This window comes from Pezoporus flaviventris, unplaced genomic scaffold (assembly GCF_033815535.1).
Source record: "Pezoporus flaviventris isolate CSIRO_AGI_PZ_B2104156 unplaced genomic scaffold, CSIRO_AGI_Pfla_v1 ptg000095l, whole genome shotgun sequence".
NCBI lineage: Eukaryota > Metazoa > Chordata > Aves > Psittaciformes > Psittacidae > Pezoporus > Pezoporus flaviventris.
Window position 1 is genome coordinate 1,721,837 of NW_026892643.1, and position 27,346 is coordinate 1,749,182.

The 27,346-nt window shown below is 38.5% G+C and overlaps 1 protein-coding gene across 1 annotated transcript in view; it reads left to right on the plus strand.

Moving 5' to 3' along the window:
• UGGT2 (UDP-glucose glycoprotein glucosyltransferase 2) overlaps window positions 1-27,346 on the plus strand; it is an 86,594-nt gene that overhangs the window by 26,427 nt on the left and 32,821 nt on the right. The window contains exons 10-21 of the mRNA XM_061476265.1: window positions 1,110-1,170; window positions 7,256-7,347; window positions 12,941-13,091; window positions 13,860-13,979; window positions 15,976-16,061; window positions 18,592-18,727; window positions 20,886-21,017; window positions 22,020-22,184; window positions 22,615-22,738; window positions 22,818-22,916; window positions 24,362-24,456; window positions 26,944-27,150. Of these exons, the coding sequence (XP_061332249.1) occupies window positions 1,110-1,170; window positions 7,256-7,347; window positions 12,941-13,091; window positions 13,860-13,979; window positions 15,976-16,061; window positions 18,592-18,727; window positions 20,886-21,017; window positions 22,020-22,184; window positions 22,615-22,738; window positions 22,818-22,916; window positions 24,362-24,456; window positions 26,944-27,150 (1,468 nt within the window). The remainder of the gene's footprint in view (window positions 1-1,109; window positions 1,171-7,255; window positions 7,348-12,940; window positions 13,092-13,859; window positions 13,980-15,975; window positions 16,062-18,591; window positions 18,728-20,885; window positions 21,018-22,019; window positions 22,185-22,614; window positions 22,739-22,817; window positions 22,917-24,361; window positions 24,457-26,943; window positions 27,151-27,346) is intronic.

Genomic DNA, 27,346 nt, shown 5'->3' on the forward strand with positions numbered 1-27,346 from the left:
GTCTCTTTGATTGCCTGGAAAGCTTAAGTATTTGTTTAAGGTAAACTGATTCTATGTCTTATTTCTGACCTATTGCAAAAAAATGTGGAGTTTACTAGCAAGATCCATTCTAAATCAGTTTATTTTGGGGGAGAGGTGAGAATTTATATTATTAAATAACTGCTTTATTATCCATAATTGAAATGGGCTTAGTAGGATCATTCTGTTTGTTTAGTTAATTTCCAGATTTAAGATTACTTCAGTTTTTCTTAAAGCTCTATACAGATTTGCTGTACATGTACAATCTTGTTTTAAGAAAAATATTTATGTATGCAACTAGAATATTTATTCTGGCATTTATTGGGACTTTAGGCTAATATGGTTTAGAGGCTCTTAATGAAGAGAATAATCTGCTCTGAGAGTATTTTATGATAGCCTAGTAATTACAAACCTCATATACAATATGTTGTGACAGAGGAAGTTAAAATAGCCTTCCACAATGTTATTGAAAGGTAAAAAAGACAAATAAATGAATTATCTTCTAAAGGTCAAATGACTAAGGAAACTAAAACGTTGACTGGCTGTGAAAGATTAACATTTTCAACTCTTTCAATCTCCAAATCTGTGTTCTAATCACATCTAATTTTAAAGTAGTCATTCTTTGTGTATTTTCCTTGCCTTTGACCAAAACATTAAGTTATATCCTTGGCTGGCTGTGCTCTAATGTTGAGTAGTATTGAGTTAGTAACATTAAATTAAAATATACAAATATTACATGTACTTGGATAATATTTTAGCTTATCAAACAACTTTTTCACTATATACATGCTGTTTTCTAGAAGAAAAAAGAGGAAAGACAGTGGTAAAAAATATGCTGATAATATTATTTCAACAAAACCTGGCCTAAATTTGAAACGTGGGTTTAGTGGAGTAACACAGAACAAAATGGTTGCTTTGGGAGAAAAAAAAAAAAACAAAACAAAAAACTGCATTACTCCTTTCTAAAGTCTTAATTACAGCATTCTTCAGTTGCAGTGCATTGGGTATGATATTAAAATACGTATTTCACGTTATTTAATGGATTTTTTTAAGTACAGTGGTTGAGTGATGCAAATATTTTATTTTTACAGATCATTGACCAGAGTGCCTGTAGACAAGAAAATGCGAAATGAAATAGAAGAAAATCAGAAGGTTTGTTTTTATTTCGTCAAGTGGGCATTTGAGTTGCTACCGTATTACTGGTTTTGGAGTTTTTTATTAGCGTAGCAACTTTTACATAGTTTCTATCAGACAAAGAGCTAATTGTCTTGAACATCTTTTGCTAAATAAATAACACTGAAATATTCAGATTTTTCACTTCCTGCTGTTCTTGGTACTTTTCCTCTTCCCTCTTTTGATTTTACAGAGTTAGGCAAGGACAAATAAGTTCTGCAGTGTTGTTCAGTCATAAATTGTGTGCTGTGACAGCAAAATAGGTGTTAGCTTTCTAAAGCTTTGGTCTTGAAAATCTAGGCCTGCTGCTTATACTATGGTCAATATATAGTAGCTTTGAGCTCTCAACATTCTCAGAATCACACATGCAACTATTCTGCAACGTATTTTGAATGTCATGTATAATAGGTGCTTTTATTTTCATCTTTGATGCACTGCATCTTTTGTGCCTTGTGTCACATGAGGAGTCACAGTTCATGTGATTTTGAGTGGTCTGAGATGTATCCTGGGTTTCTATGTTGTGTTTGTCAGATACATTACATCTGTTGTATTTTCTGTCTCAGTACAGAGTTAGTATTTTTTTCTTTCAAGTTGAGTGTTAAAATTAAATGTTAGCCAGCATGCTTTGAGGACTGGTCACATGCCATGACAGCCATAGCACCGTCCTTAATCTTGCTCTTCAGAACTTGTGTTTTCATATGGTGTTAAAACTAACCAGCACTGTAGTGAAAGGGTTGTATTGCTTATTTATGGTGCTCCTTTACTTTTGCAACGTTTCCATGTATTTTGCTTTGTATTCAGTCAGGCCCTTTCCTCTTGCCTTGCCAAGACTAGTATTTCTAGGGAAATGCTTTTCCAGTTCTACCTTTTAAAACAGTGAAAATGCTTAATGTCCCTGTTGCACTGATGCAGTCTTCTCATAAAGAGCTTGTCATCTCCACTGCTCAGCATTAGGCAGGCCTTTTGTTTCTTGCACTAGTGAAAAGTCTCATATTTTTCTCTCAAGGAAGCAAATCAGTGTCTGCATGGTGCTTCATTGCTTTCTGCATATAGCTGAAGTATGTGTTTTCCTATATGTCTTCGTTGTTAGGGTTATGGTCAGGATAAAGCAAATCAAAGCCCTGATAATCATGGTGTCACCAGAGTAAGAGTGAGTATCAGGACTTTGTTTCTTGATGAGGTCTTTACAATGTCTTTCTCAAATTATAGCTCTGTTAACACAAAAAATCAAAACCAACTGCTTAATGAAAAACTACTCTTGTACTCCAAATGCAAAGCAGTAAAGGTGTATGAGGAATTACAATTATTACTAAATATAACTATTAAGAAAAGTTATAAAAATTTTGGTTGAAATCAAGATGTCTGCCTTTAGGCATATGTATAGGATGTCTAAACTCCTGGTATGACAAGAAATGTGTAGTCAGTGAACATCAAAAACAATGTAGCTCACTCAGTGGTTGTCTTGTGGGCATTATTGAGTTGCCCAAACTTGAATTTCTGATGTCATTTGAGATGCCTTAGGCTGTCCAAGTTAGCTACACAGGTCTGGCAGATGTGTGCACCGAGGCATCCATTCACTTTTGCCTAACCCCTACTTTCTGGTCCAAGATACCTTATACTGAAACAGATGATGGTGGGTATCTATTTGGTTGGTGTTATGGTTTAAACCCAGCCACGCAGCTCTTTCACTCACTCCCCCCCTTGTTTTCCTCCCCCTACTCCTGGAGGGACGGAGAGGAGAATCAAAAGAATGCAACTCCCATGGGATAAGAACAGTTTAGTAACTAAGATATAACAGAAATCACTACTGCTACCACCAATAATAGTAATGATAAAGGAAATAACAAGGGACGAGAATACAACACCTCGCCCCTCACTGACCAGTAACTCCCCCCCCCCCAATCCCCCAAGCACTGACCAATACCTAGTCTAACCCTGCAGTGATCTAGCCCTTCCAGGTAACTCTCAGTTACATCCTGGGCATGATGTGCTGTGGTATGGAATACCTCTTTGGCTAGTTTGGGTCAGGTGTCCTGTCTCTGCTTCCTCCCGCCTTCCCCTCATCCCTGGCAGCATGAGGCTTAGAAAGTCCTTGGTCAGACTAAACATTTGAGCAGTAATTAGAAATCTTGATGTTATCAGCTCTGTTCCCAAGCCGAAAGTCAAAACCGCAGTGCTGCACCAGCTACTAAGAAGGAGAAAAGTGACTGCTACTGCAGAACCCAGGACAGTTGGTCAGCTGAATTACTTGTATGATTCCATGACTGTAATAAGGATCTTAGGCACCTATCACACTAAGCTTAAATTTCATATGACATCCTATCTGCAGTCTAAAGGCTACAGGCTCTTAGCTAAAAGCTGAAATATGTTGACTGAAAGTAGGGAAACTTCCTGAAAACTGCTGCTGGAGCGCTATAAATTGGCATGTGCATTCTTGAACTGCATTACATCCATCTAGCAGCAGGAGAAGTATGATCTCATGCTGTGTGTAACTGAATGATTCCCTCTCAAGATAATGAAAGTTGAATAGGAAATGTAGTGAGAGCAAATAAAGGTATTAAAAGTTGAAAGGCATGTGATGATTTAGGTGTAATGAATCGATAACTAAGAAATAGGCTGAGAACTGCTATAGATAAAAGAAAAAAAAAAATCTCATTAAACACAACTCACAACTTCCAGTGCCGTAATTTGCTGACAGTTTAGCAAGAAAATACAAGTATTATCAACTTTGAATTCTAGTCTTGGATGCTGTCCTGGGTTTAGCAGTAACAGTCATTTTTTCTCCTTCTTAGTAGCTGGTGCAGCGTTATGGTTTTGACTTTCGGCCTGGGAACAGTGCTGATAACACCGATGTTTTTAGTTACTGCTCATATGTTTAGTCTGACCAAGGACTTTCTGAGTCTCATGCCCTGCCAGGAGGAGGGGAAGCCAGGAGGAAGCAGAGACAGGACACCTGACCCGAACTAGCCAAAGAGGTATTCCATACCACAGCACATCATGCCCAGGATGTAAACTAAGAGTTACCCGGAAGGGCTGGCTCACTGCTTGACCAGGCTGCGTATCAATGGGTGGTATTGTATTCTCTTCCCTTGTTATTTCCCTTATCTTTATTATCATCAGTGGTAGCAGCAGTGATTTGTGTTATACCTTAGTTACTGGGCTGTTCTTATCTTAGCTCGTGGGAGTTACATTCTTTTGATTCTCCTCTCTGTCCCTCCAGGAGTGGGGGTGGGGGGAAGAAAGGGGGGGAGTGAGCGAGAGGGCTGCGTGGTTCTCATTTACCGCCTGGGCTTAAACCATGACAGATGCCAAAATACTCCTTCCATCAAAGTTGTTACAGCAAATGGATGCTTTTCTGAACAATCAAATGCCTTGCCTCAAACCAGTATCAATCTCAGCTCTGATTTAGCTCAGTTCTTTTCCTCTGGCAGTACTGAAGGATTTGAAAAACTTTTAGACTCCCATTTCCATACCCAGTGGCTGGCAATTTTTTCATTGTTCTTGCATTCATTTTAGTTAATATGAAGATTTTTGTGACCTACATCAGCCAGTTGCAGTCTTTCTCAGTGTCTGTGTTTACATGAGTATCTGGGTTTATAGGAATGAGTAGTCAGCTTTCAGTATCTTTTCAGATCTATTCAAGAGTCCTGAAAAATCCTAATAAGATTTCTTGAGACTGTGATCCTGTTTACATTCATTATTCACTCCTAGAGCCCAGTGGCATTAAGGGGGATTTTTCTGTGGTCACAGTACTTCATGGCAAAACACTGGAATTAAAATTGGATTCCAAATTGGAATTGCTAACTACAGAAAAATTCCAGGTATACGTAGGGCTTTGAGTGCTTCCCTGCCTAGTGGAGAGGGGTCTTATCACTGTGTGCTTAATTTTGTCCCATCTGCCCATTTTGATTGTGTCTCATGATCCATGTAGGTAAAATGAGAAATTTCACCTGCTGCAAGGTCACTTGGCATTGTCAGGATTCTATGAATTTTGGCTCCTTAGAAGGGTTATGTAGAGTGAGACTTGGAAGAGTGTGTAACTTTGTGTGAAGCTCTGATGGGAAAAATCTCAATGTGAGAAACCAGCTGCTACTTCTAGGTTACTTCTTTTTAATGGATGTGTGAGGTTTAAAAAAGATAAATATGAAGAGCACTTTGCCAGAATAATCCAAAGCAGCAGTTGATTGTAAAGAAGGTAAACATCTTTCCTGCTTTGGGATATAGGGGAAAAATAAATAAATCTGTCATTTATAGACAGATACAGAGTATATGATAGGGAATAAAGTGAGTTTTATAAATTAGGAAAGCAGTTATCTCTTTTTTTCCTTATCTGATCACAGGAAACTTACTGCCATGCATTTCTGCTCCTCATTTTGAAAGCTCACTGACATCCATTTTTTAAATGCCTACAAAAATTTTCATGAAAGATAATAATTAAACCTTAAAAAAGTAATGTCTTTCTGGTTATTTCTTAGCATTAGTGGGCTGCAACCCCTCCCAAAGCCGCAGCATTCTTCACATTATATTTGAGTTTGAATGTATGTGTTTAGATATTTTGTAGCAAGAATATTCAATTATATTACTCTTCTGTAAATGTACATGCAAAAAAAGCAATGAAAGCACTACAAAGTTCAGGTTACACCATTAGCATAAATTAAATTTACACATTTCAAAAGCTGTTTTTCAAGGTCTTGGACATGTTTGGACTTTCATAAAAATTCTTTCTGTTAGGTTCAGGCTTATCACAGCTGCAATTTTCCTTTATTGAGAGGCCTGCCTTTCATATGCTGGTATTAGGTGCCATTACATATTCCCATTCGGCTTTGGGTTGTGAAAATGTTTATACTAGAGGAATATGGTACCTTTTATGAGTGATATGCACATATATTGGATTACAAGAGGCTTCAAGTAAACTGTTGTCTCATTTATGTGCGGATGCACTTGTAGTGCCACAAATCATTTAGCTTTGGCTTCACATTACATTTAGCTGTGGGAGAGTAACCACTGGAAAAAAAAATACACTTTCAATGTTTTCCTTATTTTTTTTATTTTTTTTCTCTCATTTGCTCAGTAACAGTCTTACAAGTGGAATAATGCATGCAGCCTGAGTTGCTTGCTCTTAAGTGTGCTTTTGAGCAAAGTGGGGTTTTGTTCACACTTACTTTGTTCAGCAACTGGGAGCTAAATGGGGAAAAAAATTACATCTTTCTCATCTTGCTTTTTTCCTGTATATTTTTTGTGCTCTTCATTCCTCTGTTCAGAATTAAAACAGATCTGGAAATCTGACTGCTCCTCATGGGGTGAGTTAGAATAAACTACTGCTGTTGCTCCTGATACTTATCTTGCTACACCCACCATAGATCGAACAGTGTGGTGGCTCACAGCTCTCTGAAATAAAATAAGGCATACTTTACTCCCTAAATACTTACCACCTCTTGTATTCATTTATTGTGGATTTTAATTTCTTCTTTGCAAAGCAAGGATATGCTGTGTTATCCCTTCCTCATCTATGTTTTTTCCCAAGGTCCCTTTGTTAGGTGAGATTGTATGTTTCTAGTAGGTCTTTCCTAATTCCCTGTAACCGTTCCAACTACACATTTTTTGGAACTGTGAAAGACGTTAAAGCTAGTTTCAAGTGGAGGTCTGAAAGACCCATACAAATCTCCCTTTGTTGAATGGATATGTAGGAGTAATACAAGTAAAACTTACAAGGCATATTTCTGTATGAGTATGTATTTTCACTTTCTGTTGGTGGACACTGGGAATGTCTTCTTATCTCAACCTTGTACAGGTAGGGACAGTATAGGTTGAGGGGGAGGGATCATCAGCTATTTTTATTTGTATTTGTACATTGAAAGTGTGTTAAATAGAACTCATGGAAGTTTGTTGTCAATTTTTTTACCAGCAACACTCAGCTAAAGAAAGAAATGTGGAAGAGATTTGTTTTGCAGAATTGCTTTAAGCCTTGTTTTTATATAGATATTTATTTTTACATATATATTTATTTATATATGTGTGTTAGTATTGTCAAATAACTAAGTTAGCAGTACTTTTTACTTTTCAGCATTTTCATGAAATTCTTGGAATCCAACCTGGAGAAGCACGTCTATTTCTAAATGGCCTTCATATTGACATGGATTTTCATGATCCTTTTAGGTAAGATGGTACATTTTGTTTGAAGATTATAGAATTATTAATAATACTGGGGAAGTTGGGCTCATGGTGACAGTTAATCTCATCTGGCGGCCAGGAAGTGCTCCAATAGAGGGAGTACTGGTTTACAGTAGGTTTCTTTGAACATGAACATTGAATAAGTAGTTGAAAATGGTGTTTTTTCTCTTGGATACAAGCTAACTACCCTGGATTGCAGGACAGCAGACTTTGGCCTTCTGTGGGATCTGCTTGGTAGAGTACCATGGGATAAAGCCCTGGAGGGAAGGTCATCAAAGGGCTGGAGCACCTCTCCTATGAAGACATACTGAGAGAGTTGGGGTTGTTCAGGCTGGAGAAGGAAAGGCTCTGGGGAGACCTTATAACAGCCTTCCAGTACCTAAAAGGACTTGTAAGAAAGCTGGAGAGGGACTGTAACAGTAGGACAAGGGGTAATGCCTTTAAAGTGGAAGAAGATAGATTTAGATTAGACATTAGGAAGAAATTCTTTACTGTGAGGGTGGTGAGAGACCAGCACAAGTTGCCCAGAGAAGCTGTGGCTGCCATATCCCTGGCAATGTTCAAGGCTGGGTTGGACAGGGCTTTGAGTGGAAGGTGTCCCTGCTTGTGTCAGGGCGGTTGGACTAGATGACTGTTAAAGGTCCATTCACCTAGGGCTTGTCCCTCACCCCCATGCCTTAGAACTTCCTCAACGAAGAAGAAAAGAAGAGTAATTGTGGTGGGTGACTCCCTTCTGAGGGGAACAGAAGGGCCCATTTGTCGACCTGATCCATCCCACAGAGAAGTCTGCTGCCTACCTGGGGCTCAGATTGGAGATGTTAAAAGAAAACCCTCTGATCTGGTGCAGCCCTCTGACTACTATCCGCTGCTGGTTTTTCAGGTTGGCAGTGATGAAATTATTACAAGCAGGGCAAGGGCAATGAAGAGAGACTTCAGGGCCCTGGGACGGCTGGTTAGAGGGTCTGGAGCGCAAGTGGTGTTTGCCTCCATACCTGTTAAAGGTGAAGAGATAAATAGGAAGAGACTGCAGATTAATGTATGGCTACGGGACTGGTGCCAAAGGCAGGGGTTTGGGTTTTTCAATCATAGGCTGCTATATGAGACACCTGGTTTGCTGGTGGCAGGTGGGATACGTCAGTCCCAGAGGGGGAGAAGGTTTCTGAGGCAGGAGTTAGCAGGGCTCATTGACAGGGCTTTAAACTAGGTAGGAAGGGGGAAGGGGAGATAACTGGGCCTGTTGGAGACAAGCCCAAGAGAAACATGCTAGGGCTTGAAAAATGGCAGACTAGGGAGAACTCTCAATCTATTGTTTCATTTGAGGGAAAGGGTAGTTGTTTAAACCCTGTCCTGCAGGGGAAAAAGGGTACCTGGCAAGAGTTAGCAGAGCACACTCACAGAGCTCTAGGTTAGATTCGAAGTGTGAGCGGGTTGTAGCTGGGTTTGAACTAGTGAGGCAATGTTCTAGTATGAATGAAGACCAGAAGGCCTCCCGCCTCCCAAGGGTGCCACTAGCATGCTCTGCTCGCTCCCTGAAATGCCTGTACACCAATGTACGCAGCATGGGGAATAAACAGGAGGAGTTAGAAGTCTGTGTACGGTCTAAAGGTTATGACCTGGTGGCAATTACAGAGACATGGTGGGACAGCTCACATGACTGGAATGTGGTTATGGATGGCTATGTCCTTTTTAGGAAAGATAGATCAGCAAAGCGAGGTGATGGAGTTGCTCTTTATGTGAAAGAGCGACTAGAATGTATTGAGTTCTGTCCAGGGGCAGATGAGGACCAAGTGGAAAGTCTGTGGGTGTGAATTAAGGGACAGGCTGGTACGGTTGGCACAGCTGTGGGGGTCTATTATAGACCTCCTGATCAGGACAAAGGAGTTGATGAGGCTTTCTACAGGCAATTGAAAGCAGCCTCATGACTACATGCCTTGGTACTTATGGGGGATTTTAACTACCCCGATATTTGCTGGAAGACTTACACAGCCAGTCATTCACAGTCTAGGAGGTTCCTCCAGTGCACTGATGATAACTTCTTAATGCAAATGGTGGACGAACCAACTAGGAGAGGAGCGCTGCTGGATCTGGTACTCACCAACAAGGAGGGTCTGGTTGAAGTAGTGACAGTCAATGGCAGCCTGGGCTGCATTGACCATGAGATGGTGGAGTTTAGGATCTTGTGTGGGAGGAATAGAATACCTAGCAAGGCCACATTTATGGATTTCCGAAGGGCAAACTTTGGCCTCTTCAATCAATTGCTAAGGGAAGTATCATGGCAAAGGGTACTAGGTGGTAAAGGGGCTCAAGATAGTTGGTCAGCATTCAAGGACCACTTCTTCAAAGCTCAGGATCAGAGTGTCCCAGTGAGTAGGAAGTCAAGTAGGGGAGCCAGGAGACCAGCATGGTTAAACAAGGAACTGCTGGGCAAACTCATATGGAAAAAGAGAATCTATGGATTATGGAAGGAGGGGCTGGCCGCTTGGGAGGAATATAGGGCAGCTGTTAGAGGATGTAGGGAAGCAATTAGGACAGCTAAGGCCTCCTTGGAACTTAATCTGGCAAGTCGGGTCAAGGACAATAGAAAGGGCTTCTTCAAATGCATAGCGAATAAAACTAACACAAGAAGCAGTATAGGCCCACTGCTGAACGAGGTGGGTGCCCTGGAGACAGAGGATATAAAGAAGGCAGAGGTGTTGAATGCCTTCTTTGCCTCTGTCTTTACTCCTGCAGACTCTCCCCGGGGGACCCACATTCCTATAGCCCCAGAAGGAGTCAGGATAAAGGAGGAGTTTGCTTTGGTGGATGAGGATTGGGTTAGAGATCAGTTAAGTAATCTGTACATCTATAAATCGATGGGTCTGGATGGAATACACCTGCGGGTGCTGAGGGAGCTGGCAGAGGTCATTGCTGAGCCACTCTCCATCATCTTTGGTAAGTCGTGGGAAACAGGTGAGGTGCCTGAGGATTGGAGGATGGCAAATGTCACACCAGTCTATAAGAAGGACAAGAAGGAGGACCCGGGTAATTATAGACCGGTCAGCCTTACCTCCATCCCTGGAAAGGTGATGGAACAACTTATTCTTGACACCATCTCTAGACATATCAAGGGTGAGGGGGTCATTAAGAGCAGCCAACATGGCTTTACCAAGGGGAAGTCATGTTTGACCAACCTTACAGCCTTCTATGAGCAAGTAACTAGGTGGCTGGATGATGGTAGAGCGGTAGATGTGTTTTTTCTTGATTTCAGTAAGGCATTTGATACTGTCTCCCACAGCATCCTCATAGATAAGCTAAGGAAGCGTGGGCTTGATGATCAGGTAGTGAGGTGGATCAAGAACTGGTTGGAAGGAAGAAGGCAGAGAGTTGTTGTCAATGGGGCAGAATCTAGCTGGAGGTCTGTGACTAGTGGAGTCCCTCAGGGGTCGGTGCTGGGACCAGTGCTGTTTAATATTTTCATCAACGACCTGGATGAGGGAACTGAGTGTACCCTCAGCAAGTTCGCTGATGATACTAAACTGTGAGGAGTGGCTGACACACCAGAGGGCTGTGTTGCCATTCAGCAAGGCCTGGACAGGCTGGAGAGTTGGGCAGAGAGGAACTTGATGAAATTCAACAAGGGCCAGTGTAGAGTCTTGCATCTGGGGAAGAACAACCCCATGTATCAGTACAGGTTGGGGGCTGACCTGCTGGACAGTAGTGAAGGGGAAAGGGACCTGGGGGTCCTGGTGGATAGGAGGATGACCATGCGCCAGCAATGTGCCCTTGTGACCAAGAAGGCCAATGGCATCCTAGGGTGCATTAGAAAGGGTGTGGTTAGTAGGTCAAGAGAAGTTCTCCTCCCCCTCTACTCTGCCTTGGTGAGGCCACATCTGGAATATTGTGTCCAGTTCTGGGCCCCACAGTTCAAGAAGGACAGGGAATTGCTTGAAAGAGTCCAGCACAGAGCTACAAAGATGATTAAGGGAATGGAACATCTCTCTTAATGAGGAGAGGCTGAGGGAGCTGGCACTCTTTAGCTTGGAGAAGAGGAGACTGAGGGGTGACCTCATCAATGTTTACAAATATGTAAAGGGTGAGTGTCGGGATGATGGAGCTAGGTTTTTTTCAGTGATGTCCAGTGATAGGACAAGGGGTGATGGGTGTAAACTGGAGCATAGGAGGTTTCATGTGAACATCAGGAAAAATTTCTTTACTGTGAGAGTGACGGATCACTGGAACAGGTTGCCCAGGGAGGTTGTGGAGTCTCCTCTGTTGGAGATATTCAAGGCCCGCCTGGATAAGTTCCTGTGTGATGTACTCTAGGTTACCCTGCTCTTGCAGGAGGGTTGGACTAGATGATCTTTTGAGGTCCCTTCCAACCCTTAGGATTCTGTGATTCCAACCCAGGCCATTCTGTTATTCCATAATTTCAGTCTTTGTCTTGCCACCAGTAAATTCTATTAATGCAGAACTAACATGCTTTTTTGTGCAAATAAATGTTTCAGGTTCTCTAATTATAGTACAAGTGTTTTGGGTGTGGCTTGCCTCTTCTATGAAAGCATTCATAAACTGTAAACATTTTCCCTAGCATTCTGTATGTTGACAACAGCATGATAGACTTGACTACTTTAAAATCATCTTTGGAGACCTGCAAACTGTAAATAAATCTACTGACGCTAAGACTGAAGGGTTTTTTTTATGTTACTATGAACTGTCAAAATCTACAATTCTTTATCTTTTTAACACAAATTCGTCGTCTTTTTTCTTTCATGGAGTTTTCATAAAACTTTCTTGGTTTTAGCATTTATATGTGCAATTTTTACTTAGTTTTTTTCTCAGCCAGAGTTTTGAGATGGAATTACTTGCATCATTTTTAGTAACAATGCATATATTAACAGTGCTTTTTAATGATAATGCTAGGTTTAATTTCAGCATATTTTTAGAAGAAACCTTTCAGAATAGAGAACTCAAAATGAAGCAGGATAGAAATAAAGGCATTTGTAAAATCTTGGCTGCTGTGTTCTGCTATTGAGTACTTCAGGTTTGTTTCCATTCTCACATTGAATTTTCAGGATGCCACAAATGTTCCAGAATCTGTTGTGTCTTCTTGGGAAGAGACTTCTTCTGGAGCTGGAGCTATGTTTCCTTTGTGCTGTTTTCAGGGTTCTGCCATGATGCAGACTCACAGCTCATCTTTGTTGCCATCACTTGCTGCCTGCTTCTCTACACACATGCAAAGCTTCCTCTTTGGGTACCCCTGCTTGGGTTTCTGCCTTAGCCAGAACAATGCAGCGAGCAACCTTTCACTCTGCTGTCCTGCTACATCTTACTAAAGATCAATGACATTCCATCATATAAAATAAACGTGAATGAACAAGAGTTGTATAATCTGTCATAATTCTGTTTTGAAATAAGTTGGAGACATGCAGAATTATTAACTGATTTTGTTTTAAACATCTGACTGCAGGAGAATATAAAAATTATTTTCAATGCTGAAAATAATCCTCACATTAATAGACTTTGAAATATTTTTTTTTATTTTGATGTCATGACAAGAGTTCTGTGTAGACATATTAAGCATTTTATCTTCCTGAAAAAGTATCCTAGAGACTCTTAAACTGGAAGGAAAAGTGATGCATGGACTTCATGAACTTGGAATAAAAGAGGAGACCTTGAGTAGATTCATGAGGTTGCATATACATCCTACAGATGACACTTATGCACTAGATATTTGTCACTCTTCAATAATAGTAAGTAATTTAACAATTACTTATTTAAATATTACATATTTGATAATGTTGTGTATGAGAGAGTCTGTCTTTTTTGCAGTGTAATTGAAATACTAGGCATAAACCCATATATGAATAAGTAGTTTAAAATATTTTAGAGGGTGATAGCTCTTTAATATATTTTAGGAGTAATTTTCTCTAGCCCATACCTTATTAAAATTTTAAGATGTAGGATATTTAAATAAGAAGAGAAATGTATCTAAGTACTTGCACACTCACAGCTATAGAATTTGATTCTACAGCAATTAATCTACCTACATAGTATCCTTGTACCATGCATGTTTCTCATAAGTGGATAATTTGATAATTATGATAAATTGTGGACAACTTAAATGTTTTTTCTAATTGTCCAATGACTCTGCTTCAAAATGTATACAGTTTTCATTACAAAGGTTAAGGTTATATGCCAGTGGAAAAAAGCACTCAAGTACTAATTTTCTTCACTTGAAAGAAGCATATATTCACTCTTCTGTTTCTCAAGGCTTGCACAGAAAACAATAAAGGAACAAATTAGCCATATATTCATTAGTTCTTTTGATATATCTAAAGTGCTGCTGGTGTCGATTATAGATACGTACTGTCTTACAAAGATGGTTATACGGTGTTACACATATCTCTGTGATATGTTTTTATGACCTTTGTATCGTGAAAGTAGTTTCTACACTTGAAAAAAACTGTTTTATTCACATCCCGATATGTTTTTTAAGTGGCTGCCTTTGTTTGTTTTAGTGGATTAATAACATAGAACAGGACTACAGCTATAGCACATGGCCTGCAAGCTATCAGGAACTGCTAAAACCTGCATTTCCCGGAGTTATACAGCAGATCAGACGCAATTTATATAATTTGGTAAGTTTGGAGAGCTCAATTTTTCTGCATAGTTTAAGTACCAGTACTTGAACAGGCAATTTATTGAAAAAATACACATGCTTTATTCATTGTGAAGGTTAGCATTTCATGTTTTCTATGTGGGTCTGCTAATAGCAATGGAAATCTTTTTGTGTAGTGAGTCATATCTGATTATTAGTCTGATTTCCAGAAGTGGACTTGGGCACAGTTTTGTTTTGAGCTTTTCTTACTATCAATTTTCTTCATCGTACACTACTTAGAGAAGACAATGATAACTGCCCTTGTTTTAAAGACGGTAAAACGCGGTACAAAAAGATTTAAGGTATAAAGCATACTAATTCTGAATATCTTGTAGCCTAATGTTCCTTCTGTACATAGTATTCTGTATCACTTAGTAGGCTAAGGAAACATCTATTGCTGATTTAAATTGGAATTTAAATAACAAAAGATAATTGTTGGAATCATAGAGTGGCTTGGGTTGGAAGGGACCTTAAAGATCATCTAGTTCCAACCCCCCTGTTTCTTTTGGTGAGTCAGTTGGTTGGTACAGTTGGTTTTCTGGGCTGCGAGCACACACTGCCAGTTCACGTCCAGCTTTTTGTCCAGCTTTTTATCCAGCTTTTCATCCACCAGCACCCTTAAGTCCTTCTCCTCAAGGCTGCTCTCAGTCTCTTCATTCCCCAGCCTGTATTCATACCAAGGGTTGCCCAGACCCAGGTGCAGGACCTTGCACTTGACCTAGTTGAACCCCATGAGGTTCACATGGGCCCACTTCTCAGGCTTGTCCAGGTCTCTCTGAATGGCAACACATCCCTGAGGCATATCAACTACATCACTCACCTTGGTGTCATCCATACACTTGCTGAGGGTACACTTGATCCCACTGTCTGTGTCATTGATGAATATGTTAAGCAATCCTTTTCCCAGCATGGACCCCTGAAGGACACGACACCACTGATCTTCATTCAGACATCAACCTGTTAACCACTCCTCTCTGGATGCGACCATACAGCCAATTCCTTACCCATCAAATAGTCCATCCATCAAATCCATCTCTCAGCAACTTAAGAGAGAAAGATGTTGTGGGGGACTGTGTCAAAGGCCCTGCAGAAGTCCAGAGAGATAACATCCATAGTTTTTCCCTTGGCCATTGATGTAGTCATGCCAAGTGACATGAAGCTCAGTATATAAAAAGACAACCATAGTACAAGCAATGTGTAATAAAGAAATGCATGTTTATAGTGAAGTGTACGTCTAATATGAAGTAGGTTGCATTCAAAGTTAAATATTGTTGAATATAACAGCTAGAGTATAGAAATCTACAATGTATCATTTAATTATAATTGGGGAGGGGGGGGAGGGAGTGTTCAAACTTTTTAAAATTATTCTGCTGCATTTCAGCTACTTTAGCAAAATTATCAATTCTGAGGGGAGTTGCAGCACAAAGCTGAACAAATAAGGTATTGTTGTCATAATTAAATCTGCATAAGGATAATCTACCTATGCAGACAGATCCCAATTATGTGAGACGGGGGGGGAAATTCTTTCCCAATGCTCCACTTCTTAATTAGAAAGTTTTAAGTCAATATATTCTGTTTATTTTAGTCTGGTTTTCACTGTGTAAGAGTTAGTTGAAAGAAGTAATGCGAAAACCAACATTGGATCCTTTTTAATTAAATATCAAGTCCCTTAATAAAAGCAAAGTATTGGCATGGAGTCTTTTAAAAAAGAGTAGTGATATCACTTGGTTTGAAGGTCAATAAATGGTTAAAGCCTGTTTTCAGTATTTGGTCCAGATTCATTAATTCTGAAGTTATTTTCATTATACTCTTAATGTTTTCTTACAAGGAATGCCCTAGGAAACTGAAAATAGTTGAGGCACAAAGCTTCTCTGGAAATTTCTGGTTTGGAAATCTCAGATTTTATGTCTGAAAAAAAAACCCAAACCCGACATCAAGAACAAGTATTGTCTGTGTATTATGTTTTCTCTTATTAGGTACTTTTTATTGATCCTGTCCAAGAAGATACAGGGGATTATATGAAACTGGCAGAATTATTCTTTCATCATAATGTGCCACTTAGGTAAGGAAGACTGAAAAGCTTGAAGAGAAGTCTTAAAAGATGTTTGATTTCCTTTTTTTCTTCTTCATCTTGTGTTCTGCTCGGCAAAGGTATGAATTCAAATGAAGGCCAATGCAACAGCATTCTAGTCAGACACGCTGGTTACCCACTTGTATTACGCTTACCTGGGTATTAAGTATTCTTAAGAAAATAGGTTGCAAGGGATAGCATACCTGAGTGTGTGGAAAATGAGCTGCAGCAGTCTGGTAAAAAGTTACCTTGTCGAATACTCCCACTGGAAGCTCATGTGAAAATGAATTTTAAGCAAAGTGTTCTGTAAGTAAAACATGATTCAAGGGCATTTTGAATTTAGCTCTTTCAACTGAGGTTGTTTTACCTGGTTTTGTTTTATATAAATACTTAAAAAAACAAAGCAAGTTTTGAATTTCTGAAAATCAGTTGCCTGAGGCTGAACTGGTCATCATTTGAGAGAGAGAAAGACTTACGAGGAAGAACATGGTTGATCTGAGATGCGTACTTTAAGAAAAATGAACTTCTCTTGGAAGTGCCTCTTTATTTACACAGCTAATGAAAGAAGAGAAGGGCATCAAAAGTAGATCTAAGGTTCAGCAAGATTAATTCCATGTTAAATATTTAAAATCTTCCTGTGAAACAGCTTTTTATTTCCTCAGTAAGTTACAGGGTTTTAATTTCCTTTAAAACTATGCTAGTTCCTATCATCATTTATTTTTTCTTCATGTTATATTTTTTAATGACAAAAAAGTAGTGAAGGACAGATATTAATCTGTGCATTTTATCACTGTTGTTAATACCTGTGAGACAATACTACTTCAGTCCTTGAGGAGAATATAGCCTAGAACCTAATTTGCCTTTTCTAATAAATGACAGCATAAGATAAGCCAAACTGGATCAGACTAAAGGTCTGACTTCTCCGAAATTAGAGCAACCGCAATGTACACAGTATTCAAGATGTGGACAAGCCATGGAGTCTATAGTTTCGTGTAATATTTTGCTTTGCTGACTATTCCTGCGGCACGCAGATGACACACAACTTCAGGACAAGTAATTTGCAATAATAATAGATGTAAAAAATGGGAGAAGCAATTAATTGTAGAACTTCTTTACGCATTCGTTATTACTTATATCTTTTTAGAAAACTTGCTGTATTTCTTACTTCCCTCTCTCCTTTGATCTGATGCACAACTGATTATGTCATAGAATCATAGAATGGTTTGGGTTGGAAGGGACCTTAAAGATCATCTAGTTCCAGCTCTCCTGCCATGGGTAGTGACACCTTCCACTAGACCAGATTGCTCAAAGCCCCATTCTTGGGGTTGGCCTTGAATCTGGCATTGAACACTGCAGTAGATGTATTAAAATCGGTGTGAATGGGAAATTAATGGCAGTTTGAGCGTAGGGGAAAACCCAGAGGGTAGAAAAGGCAAAAGAAGGGCTAGTAAAAATGGCATGTATTGATGGCAGGAGATCAAGACCCCTGCATGTCTACATGTAGCTACTCAGGACACTCATTTCAGGAAAAATAAAAGACAGACAGTGGCCAGACTAAAACAAAGACTTAAGCGTGCAAGAGATGATGGCAGGAATGTAAAGAATGTCATAACCTTCAGACAGGTAAGGAAAGAAAGGGCTGTGAGTAAATCCTAGTGATTTACAGAAATCTTAATTATGGTCAGCTTTAAATGAGAGAAAAGACATCCAAAATCAGTACATAGTTGATAACCTAAGCATAATCTGGGAGACCTGATGAAGACTGCATAGCTGGTATCATCAGTGTCACTGCAGACAGTCATGGCACCACCATCTAAGTACAGGTGTTTTCTTCATCCCTACATACTGGACAGATTACTTGACAGCAAATGTCTTATTCTTCTATCGTCAGTATTAGAATGTGTGTGAAACTGTTGTGGTTTAAACGCAGTCAGGTAACTCGTTCACTCACTCCCCCCCCCTTCTTTCCCTCCCCCTACTCCCAGAGGGACGGAGAGGAGAATCAAAAAGAATGCAACTCCCAGGGTTGAGAGATAAGAACAGTTTAGTAACTAAGGTATAACACAAATCACTACTGCTACCACCAATAATAACAATGATAAAGGAAATAACAAGGGAAGAGAATACAACACCTCAGCACCAGCCAACCGATAACTCACCCCCCAGCCTGACCAAGCACCGACCCATACCTCCTCCAAACCTGCAGTTTCCCAGCCCTTCCGGCTAACTCCCAGTTACATCCTGGGCATGACGTGCTGTGGTATGGAATACCTCTTTGGTCAGTTTGGGTCAGGTGTCCTGTCTCTGCTTCCTCCCGGCTTCCCCTCCTCCCTGGCAGAGCATGAGGCTCACAAAATCTTTGTCCAAACCAAAACATCGCTATCAGCTCTGTTCCCAGGCCGAAAGTCAAAACACTGCACTGCACCAGCTACCAAGAAGGGGAAAAATGACTGCTACTGCTGAACCTACGACAGAAACTGATATTGTTTTAAAATGTGTGAACTTTTTTTTTTTTTAATAGAATTGGATTTGTTTTCATTTTAAATACAAAAGAAGAAATTGATGGAAATGAAGATGCTGGAATAGCTCTTTGGAGAACTTTTAATTACATTATGGAGGAATCTGACACCTCTCAAGCCTTTACCTCGATATTTAGCGTGAGTACTTTCACAAGAAATCACCTTTTACTCGTTACTTTTATTTCCTTTTGTTGTGGTTTTAACCCTAACCAGACAGCTTGTTCACTCACTCCCAGTGAGTGGTGCCGGGCTGAGAGCCGTTGAGCGCCTCCCCCCCCCCCCCGGGCTCTCCCCTTCCCCGCTCCCAGAGGAATGGGGAGGAGGATCAAAAGAGTGCAACTCCCACAGGTTGAGACAAGAACAGTCCAGCAACCAATGTACAACACAAATCACCACCGCTACTACCAACTACAACAATGATAAGGGGAAATAACAAGGGAAGAGAATACGATACCACTGGCCAAGAAAACGAGTCCCACCCGGAAGCCCCTGTCCTTCCGGGTAACTCCCAGTTACCCCCCACCCTGGGCATGACGTGCTGTGCTATGGAATACCTCTTTGGCTAGCCTGGGTCAGGCGCCCTCTCTCTGCTTCCTCACAGCTTCCCCTCCTCCCTGGCAGAGCATGAGGCTCACAAAGTCCTTGGTCAGGGTAAACATCACTTAGCAACAGCCAAAAACATCGGTATCACCAGAACTGTTCCCAGGCTGGAAGTCAAAACACAGCCCTGCACCAGCTACCAAGAAGGAGAAACATGACTGCTACTGCTGAACCCAGGACACCTTTCTATATAGTTAGGATTTTGTTACCTTATCACAACTTGATAAGTTTGCATTTACTGTACATGGAAGTAAAATATTAAAAACATGTATAGCATTGATAGGCTGTAGAAGGAATTGCAGAAATTCTTTCCTCTTCCAGGATCCAGGATGACTTGCTCTTGTCATTTTACCTGTCTACAGGCTTTTTTCAAGAATCTAGAAAAGCAGATGCATGCCTTACACCTTTCAGTATTTTCTTGTGAAAAATTGTTCTGTATTATTTGTGTTAACATGATGTGGTTGTCTTGGTCTTCTGTATCTCTTGTAGTACAGGGATTTTAATATCGCTTTGGCAATCCTATAAGCTTTGAAAAACACTTGGTTGTTTTGTAGTTTAGAAAGTGAACAGAACAAGATAAGTTCTTTCTTGGTCATGTTTGAGCTTTTCATGGGTGTAGAAAACATAGAAATATTCCAGACTTGCAGCTTAATAATTGAGACTGGTTTTGTGTGTGAGAGGATGCAGGTTTGTGTAAAGACAGGTATTTCAGAGGTGGGAGATGAATGCAGGGAAATCAAGTGAGCAGTCTAATTGAAAACTCTACAGGCAAAATTGTGTCAGAGAATATTGTATTAATACATGATTTTTTTTTTCTTTTTTTTCTATCATTTCTGTTCAGAATGCCTGGAAACTAATGTCATGGACAAATGCAGAGAGCTTAAGATGAAAGTAATTGAGATAACTAGGAGTGCCTTGGAAGAGAAATAGAAATCCACAAGTGTTAGGGAGCTGATACACATGTGTGACTATTATCCATGACCAGATGACAAAACATCAATTTACAGAATGCTTTTTTAAATGTTGTGTTCTTGTGTTTACTTTGCTTCATAACATAAAGAGGAGGGAATGATAAATATAATTTTAAGTTAGCAAAAATGGAATCAATAAAATACAGGGTTGAGATGTTCAGAGCTGTAGAGAGAAATGTATTATTCCTCATTTGAAAAGAAATAGATTGAAAAATTTTCACTTCAGATTTCTTTTGTAAGTTTGATGAAAGTAATAAAATTTTATGCTATGGAATAAAATAGGAATGGTAAGGAAAAATTGTCACCATAGGGAAAAAGTATTACTCACTAATTCAGGCTTGGATTCATCCCATATAGTTTCAGGTAACTACTCACGGTTAGGTAGTTTATAGTAGGAATTTAGATTCCTTCTCTAATCAGTGGAGAAGAAATAACCTTTTGCGTTCAGCTCACATAAATGTATTTCCTTTGCCACTTCAGATTTAGACTAAAAGTATAATAATAGATTAATCAGAATAGTGCTCTGATGGAAAATTGTGCATATGTGTGATGGTGATAATTACTAAAGCAGTATAAAAAAATGCAATATAGCAATAAAACCAATATAAAAGTATACTGATATAAAATTTACTAGAGCACTATAAGAAGATGGTTTTTTATTTTTATTAATTTAGTTATATTATGATTGACAATTTTTTACATTATTTCTGTTACAATTCTTACAGATGTACCATGAAGTGCAAGGTGGAAATGTTCTAACAGTAAATCACGTGAAAAATGTTCTTAGGAGAGAATACCCACATGCTGATGTTCAGAGCATCCTAAATATTCATTCTGAATATGATGAAGGGAGAAAGGTATGTTGGGAGGGGTGGTAAGAAATCCTGCAGTACACAATCAAGTATTTGTTATCAAGTATTTGAGTATTTGTCAAGCTGAAAGATTGCTAAATATTAAAGCAAGTATATACAGTATCTTTGAGTCAAAAATTTTCATCAGCCATTTTCATTCGGTGATTAGTGGAACTGTTGAAAAGGTTTCTGCATTACTACTCTGCCTGCTGCATTCAGGACCATAAGGCTTTTTCTAATAAGCATGTCAAGGGGCCTGTCCTGGGCTTCAGAAGTTTTACTTGTGTCTTCTGGACAAGGAGCTGAAGCCTGGTCTTCTAGGCAAATAATTGTTTCCTTTAATTACACTTTCTGGTTATAATTTCTCTTGGGAAAAACAGCTATGGATTTTCATTTAAAGGCTGTAGAGAAGACATTTTTATCTATAATTGATTATGTGGGCAATTTTCTGCTGAAATACATACCTAAAAATACCATGAAGGATGAAGGAATAGGAAGTGGGAATTACTTACAATATATTTGTATTTGTTTGTCTAACTGAATTTTCTGTGAGGAAAAATCGGCTTGTTATGTTTTCTTATCAAATAAGGCTTTGCTTCTGAACATAAAAGCCTTTTAAGTTGGGGGGGGTGGGGGGCGCGCTTTCTTCGGGGAAAAGGTCTTGGTTTATTCATCTGAAACTGACTTTCTTAAGGTCTTTCTCCAATGTTATTTAGTTAACAGTTTTTGCTAAGAATATTAATCAAAATAAGATTCTCACCAAGAAGATAAAACCAAAGTTTCAAAACATCATATATCGATCTATACTTTCTTTTGCCATTCTATTTGAGAAATAAGTCCCTGTTTGGTTTCCAAACATTTCCTGTTTTGTCCCTGCTACTTATGAGAAGTTGTGACAGTGAATAGTGCTTGGAGATTAGAGTTCATGATCTCTTTAGCAAAAAAATGAAAATAGCCTTAAGTCAGCCACGGTCTTATTTAATCCTGTGATATTTCTGATCTGATCAGGCAGGAGCAACTTTTTATAAAAAGAGTGGCCTGGGTCCATTGCCTCAAGCTCTGTTTAATGGTGTGCCCTTTAACAGAGAAGAGATGGATGCTGCAGAGTTAGAGACCGTTATTCTCCAAAGGATTATTGATGCCACCGGAATCTTTCAGAGGGCAGTGTCCATGGTATGTTTAACATTTCTGAATAATGCAAGATGAAATATTTGATAGTAAGTCACTTGAGCCATATTTATATATTAGCTTTTTACAATGAGATGGCTTGAAATTAATATCACAAATGAAATTACATTGTTACATTAATTTTTAGTCATGGTTTTGAATGAGTGTATTTAGATTATACAAGAATGAAGGATCAACTAAGCATGTAGTAATCATATAGAATTTTTTCAACCAGAGCCTGACTATGTATTGGAAGTTTTTCACTGAAAAATATCTATCTGCTATTTTGAAATATTATATGTATGATATGTATATATTTTTGACTTTTCCGTAACTTGGTGCATGTAGAAGCTTTAATCTCAGTTGAAAGATTGTACACATACTTGGTCTTTTTTGTCTTGAAACTAAAAGATTTAATTTTTCTCTCTTATGACAGGGTTTGTTAAATGATCATATGAATGCAATGGATTTTCTTATGGATCAGCACAATGTAGTTTCCCGTATAAACCCCAGTGTTCTTGGAGCAGAGAAAAGATACATACATTTCAGATCCACATCTGGTAACTACTTTTCTCTGATTAGCCATTGTTATGGTTTTCCTTTTTCTAAGTCTAACATATTGTATTTTACATTTTTCAGTTCCGTTTGATGTGGATGACTTCTCTACTTTCTCCTTTTTGGACTCACAAGATAAAAGTGCTGTGATTTCAGACAGCATGAAGTATTTAACAAAAACTGGTATATTAATTTTCTATATGGGTGTTATATTTATACATATATGTGGGCATTACAAATCATTGTAATTTGCCAGCAAAATATCCCAAGTAAGTAAGTACCCCAAGGATCACATGTAAATAAATAAATTTCCTGATATCCCACTATTTTCTTTCAAGAACCAGATCATATCCTAATATTATTAACATAAATTGTAATTAACAGGGTAGTTATTCTAGATTTTGTGGTTTCAAAATGGGATGGATGATGTGGCTAGTTGTTTTTTGTTTTACAGATTTGAAGTTAAAAAGCTTTGTACAACTTTGCAATTTTCATACTTACATGGTTTTACTTGAGGATGTTAAGAGAATACATTCAGTTTTTAAGTGACTCTTGGTCGCAGCTTTATCAAGTGATGAATGTATAGTCTTTATAATATCTGTATCAAAAATGGGCATTTCTACAATTTAAGGGATAGTTGATTTCATGCCTTATTTGAAGTATTTATTTATGCAGTATTAATAATCTTTACTTACTCCATTATCAGAAAGAAATGCTGTTCACTTATTTTTCTTAAGGATAAAATTACTTGACTCTATTTGATTCTCTGTCTATAACCACAAGGACATCCCAGCTAGTTGTCATATGATAACTGGCTTTCAATCTGTAGGTTCATTTCTAAGATTTGAATCTCTTGTGTAAAACCCCTAACTTTTAAGATGGAATCTCCATTTCAAATCTCTGTCTTCAGTGTTTTTCTCTACCACAGCAACACTCAATAATAATCTCTTCCTAGAATCTCAGCAGAACACTCCAAAATTCCTGTTGATACATATTACCTTTTAGGGGATATATCATAGACCTGAATAGACTGATATTCTACAGATAATTTTGCAGAACCTTTCGTGTACCATTGCCCTTCTATGATGAATAAAGATCAAGATGCTATAGACCGAGAAAAAAGGGGGATTTTCTGCATAGAAATCTATACAATAGTTTACTTTTTTGACTGTGTTTAGTATATTCCTGTTCGTGTCCAGAAATTGTAAATTTTGTCCTGCCTTTCGTTAAAGGACTCTCCCTTTGCTGATGGGGAAAGTGAATGGCCTTAACTCATTTTAATTATTTTCATTTCTGGCTATATGACCAGCCTCCAGCAAATCTTCAAAAGAAGCCTGGGATAAAGCAGGTCTTGTTAATTGGAGCTAGTTTACAATTTAGGGCCATCTTGTTTCAGTGTTACAACAACAGATTGACTATTTTAGTGACTCTCTGATACTAGCATGATAAATTACCTCCTAAGGATTTTATTTCAGTTCAGAGGGTAAAAGATTCTAATGCGACAAAGATTGGTCTTACAGTTGAAGTCAGAAAATGTACACATGAACTTCAAAATCTCAAAGAAAACTAATTTGTTATTCATGAGAAGATTCTCCAGAATGTAAAGCACGATTATCTTTAATTTTCAGATGAAGATGCATTATATGCTGTTACTATCTGGATTGCTGCTGATTTTGATAAGCCAGCTGGGAGACAACTGCTTTCTAATGCCTTGAAAAGCCTGGTGAGTTTCTAGCAGTAAAGATAATTATTACAAATATGTTCTTAACAGCACTGTGGACATTCAAAAATTATACTCTTAAACAAAAGTGTAATAAGAATTATTTTTGTGGGTCAGATGCAGACTTACAGGACTGTGCTTTCATTTTGCTCTACTCTCCTGCAACACTGGCATCTTAAAGGCCTGTAAATGATTATTTAGTTTATGGATTCTCATTTCTTCCCAATTACAGACTTTCTCCCATGAGGTAACCTAGTGTGTTACCTGGGCCAGGGAAGTTAGGATAATATGAACCATTATGCAGTGTTCTTCTGTATTGCATGTCATAGCTGTGGCTGTGAAGTAACTTCTTTTTCACATCCTGTTCGTATGCTTCTGAGACAGATTAATTTTTTTAATTTGTATTTTTATGTGCTAGGAGGGTTATCCACATTTAAGAGTTTGATTAGGTTCCTCAGTGTTAATAATAGGACTTAGAGTATACAAGTAAATGTCATGTAAATATAAATGACAAAAGAATAATCTCAGTTCTGGGGAAGTTAAGAGTGATTAGACTAAAACTGGGAAAACATCTAGATTTAACTAATCAGGAACGAAACAGGAACCACCCTAAGGGAATTATAAAATGGGTATGCTACTGGGAGGGAGTGATACCAAATATGTCTTTAAAAATAAGCTTAAAAAACTGCAAAGAGGAATATGCAGTACAAGTCCTTGTTACTGAAAAGCATTTCATTTATCTGATTGCTGTGACCTGAGCTTGACAGTTGTATTCCCTCTCTAGTTTAATTTTTTCACCCCTTCAGCAGGGAAAATATGCCGTAGGTCCCAACTAGGAAGTGAGAGCTGTCTGGGCAAGCTCCCACATGTTAGTAAGGAGAATCTAGGAAAAACATTAGAAAAAAACAAGGCTTGTTGAATCTTCTATGAAATGGCAGTTTAATTGGTTATCTTAATTCTCATTGATAAATTTGATTTAGATTAACCTCATGTAAACTACTTGGTCTAGTGATTACCAAGTTTCATGACAGAAAGACAAAAAAAACACAGGTTTTTTTTGAAATTCATTGCTTTGCATGGAGGTTCTCTGCTCCTTTCCAGGCCCTCTAGTTTGTCAGATCAGGGTCTAGTAGAATTTCTGGTAGGTACAGAACTGTCACTGACACATCTTGCACATGACTGCCATTGGCATTTGAAGAAAAAGATGAAAGAATCTGGGAGGGGAAGTCGCTGAAAGGAACTGACTTTTAACTATTCCAGGTAATACATAATATTTCAAAAACTACTAATGTATTTTTACTTTATTTGTAAAAACTGGAGATGTCTTAGCTGGAAGAGACCTCTGGAGGCATCTGGTTCGGCCTCCCACTCCAACTGGGATTATTGCCAACGTCAGATCAGGTCAGCTGTAGGTTTGTCTGAAGAAGTCCTGAAAATCTCCATGGTGGCAACTCCATTGCCTCACTTGACAATTTGCTCTGGTGTTGCAGTGCCTTCCTAGTGTAGTTTTTCCTGCCAAGCCAAAATTTATGACCCTTGTTATACTCTTTGCCACTAGTGCAAAGAGTTCAGCCCTCTCATGTTTTTCTCTCACCATTAAGTAATTGTTGGCATTCTCCATAGCCTTCTCTTTGCCAGACTTCTTTCAGTATCTCCTCGCAGACCCTTAGGGCTTATTACTGCTGTCTGGTGTAGACCTTTCTGAAGCTTCTCCAGAATCAAAATGTCCTTACTGCAGTGGCAGGACCAAAACCAGGAGCAGCAGTCCAAGTGCAGCCTCACAAGTACTGAGTAGAGGAGCATAAGAACTTCGCTTGATTGGTTTCCTGTATGTCTTGTAATGTAGCCTAGTGCACTGCCTGTTTTCTTTCCAGCAATAACACACTTCTCAGGAGCAGTTTAAACTACACATTTTCAAAGAGCTGCAATTTAGAGTTTGTCGCTTAAATATGTTGCATACCAATGATAACATTCCTTATTTGTGTATTCTTTACTGCAGTAGTGTCCGTTTACCTTTTCTTCAGCTGCTGATGCTATTTGATCATACCTTAGAATCATTACTCTAGTAAAATTTAAGTGGCATCATTAGATTTGCCTGCTATTAAGATTAAAGTGATGAGTGGATAAGTTTTCTTGTATTTATTTTATGCTTTATTTGATAAACATCTACAAAGCCATTTCTGAAGTTTGTAAATGAACACTTGTGTATGTCTTTAAAATGTTAAAATGTTAAAAATGCAGACTATTCTATTTTTAAAAAGTATCTTCCATTTAAAATACATATTATGGAACAGGTAAATCCTTACTAATAACATTTTTACTCTTAGTTAAAGTTTTGAATTAGGCATTGATGTCTGTTTTCTAAAGACAAAGAGCTGCAACAATTTAAATACTTAAGGGCATTTCACAAAACTATAATAGATATGAATACATCAGGTAACAGCAGATGGAACTTTAAAATTGTGTATTATTCTGTGTTTTTCTTCACAGAAAACAAGCAGTCATACACGAGTTGGGATTTTGAACAACCCTTTGTCAAAAATAAGGGAAGATAACACAGCCATTGCAAGAGGAATTTTGACAGCTTTTCTAACCCAGAACAACAGCAACTTAAAAAGTTTCATAAGTAAACTCAGTAGGGAAGAGACAGCAAAATCCCTTGCTGCTGGAACTAAAATTACTAAATTCCTTGTCCCAGTGAGTGCAAAATTAATTAGACTGTTTTCTTTTTCACTTGATATATTTTATTGTAAGGAGACGTTGAGAATAATAGTGTTTGGCCAAATGCCATGAAGTTTGTAACACTTTTACAGTTTCTGCTCTAGCAGATTTGCGTCTTTGACAACTTTTATGTGATGGAAGAATAGAGAATTTCTTGAAAGTAAAGGAAGAA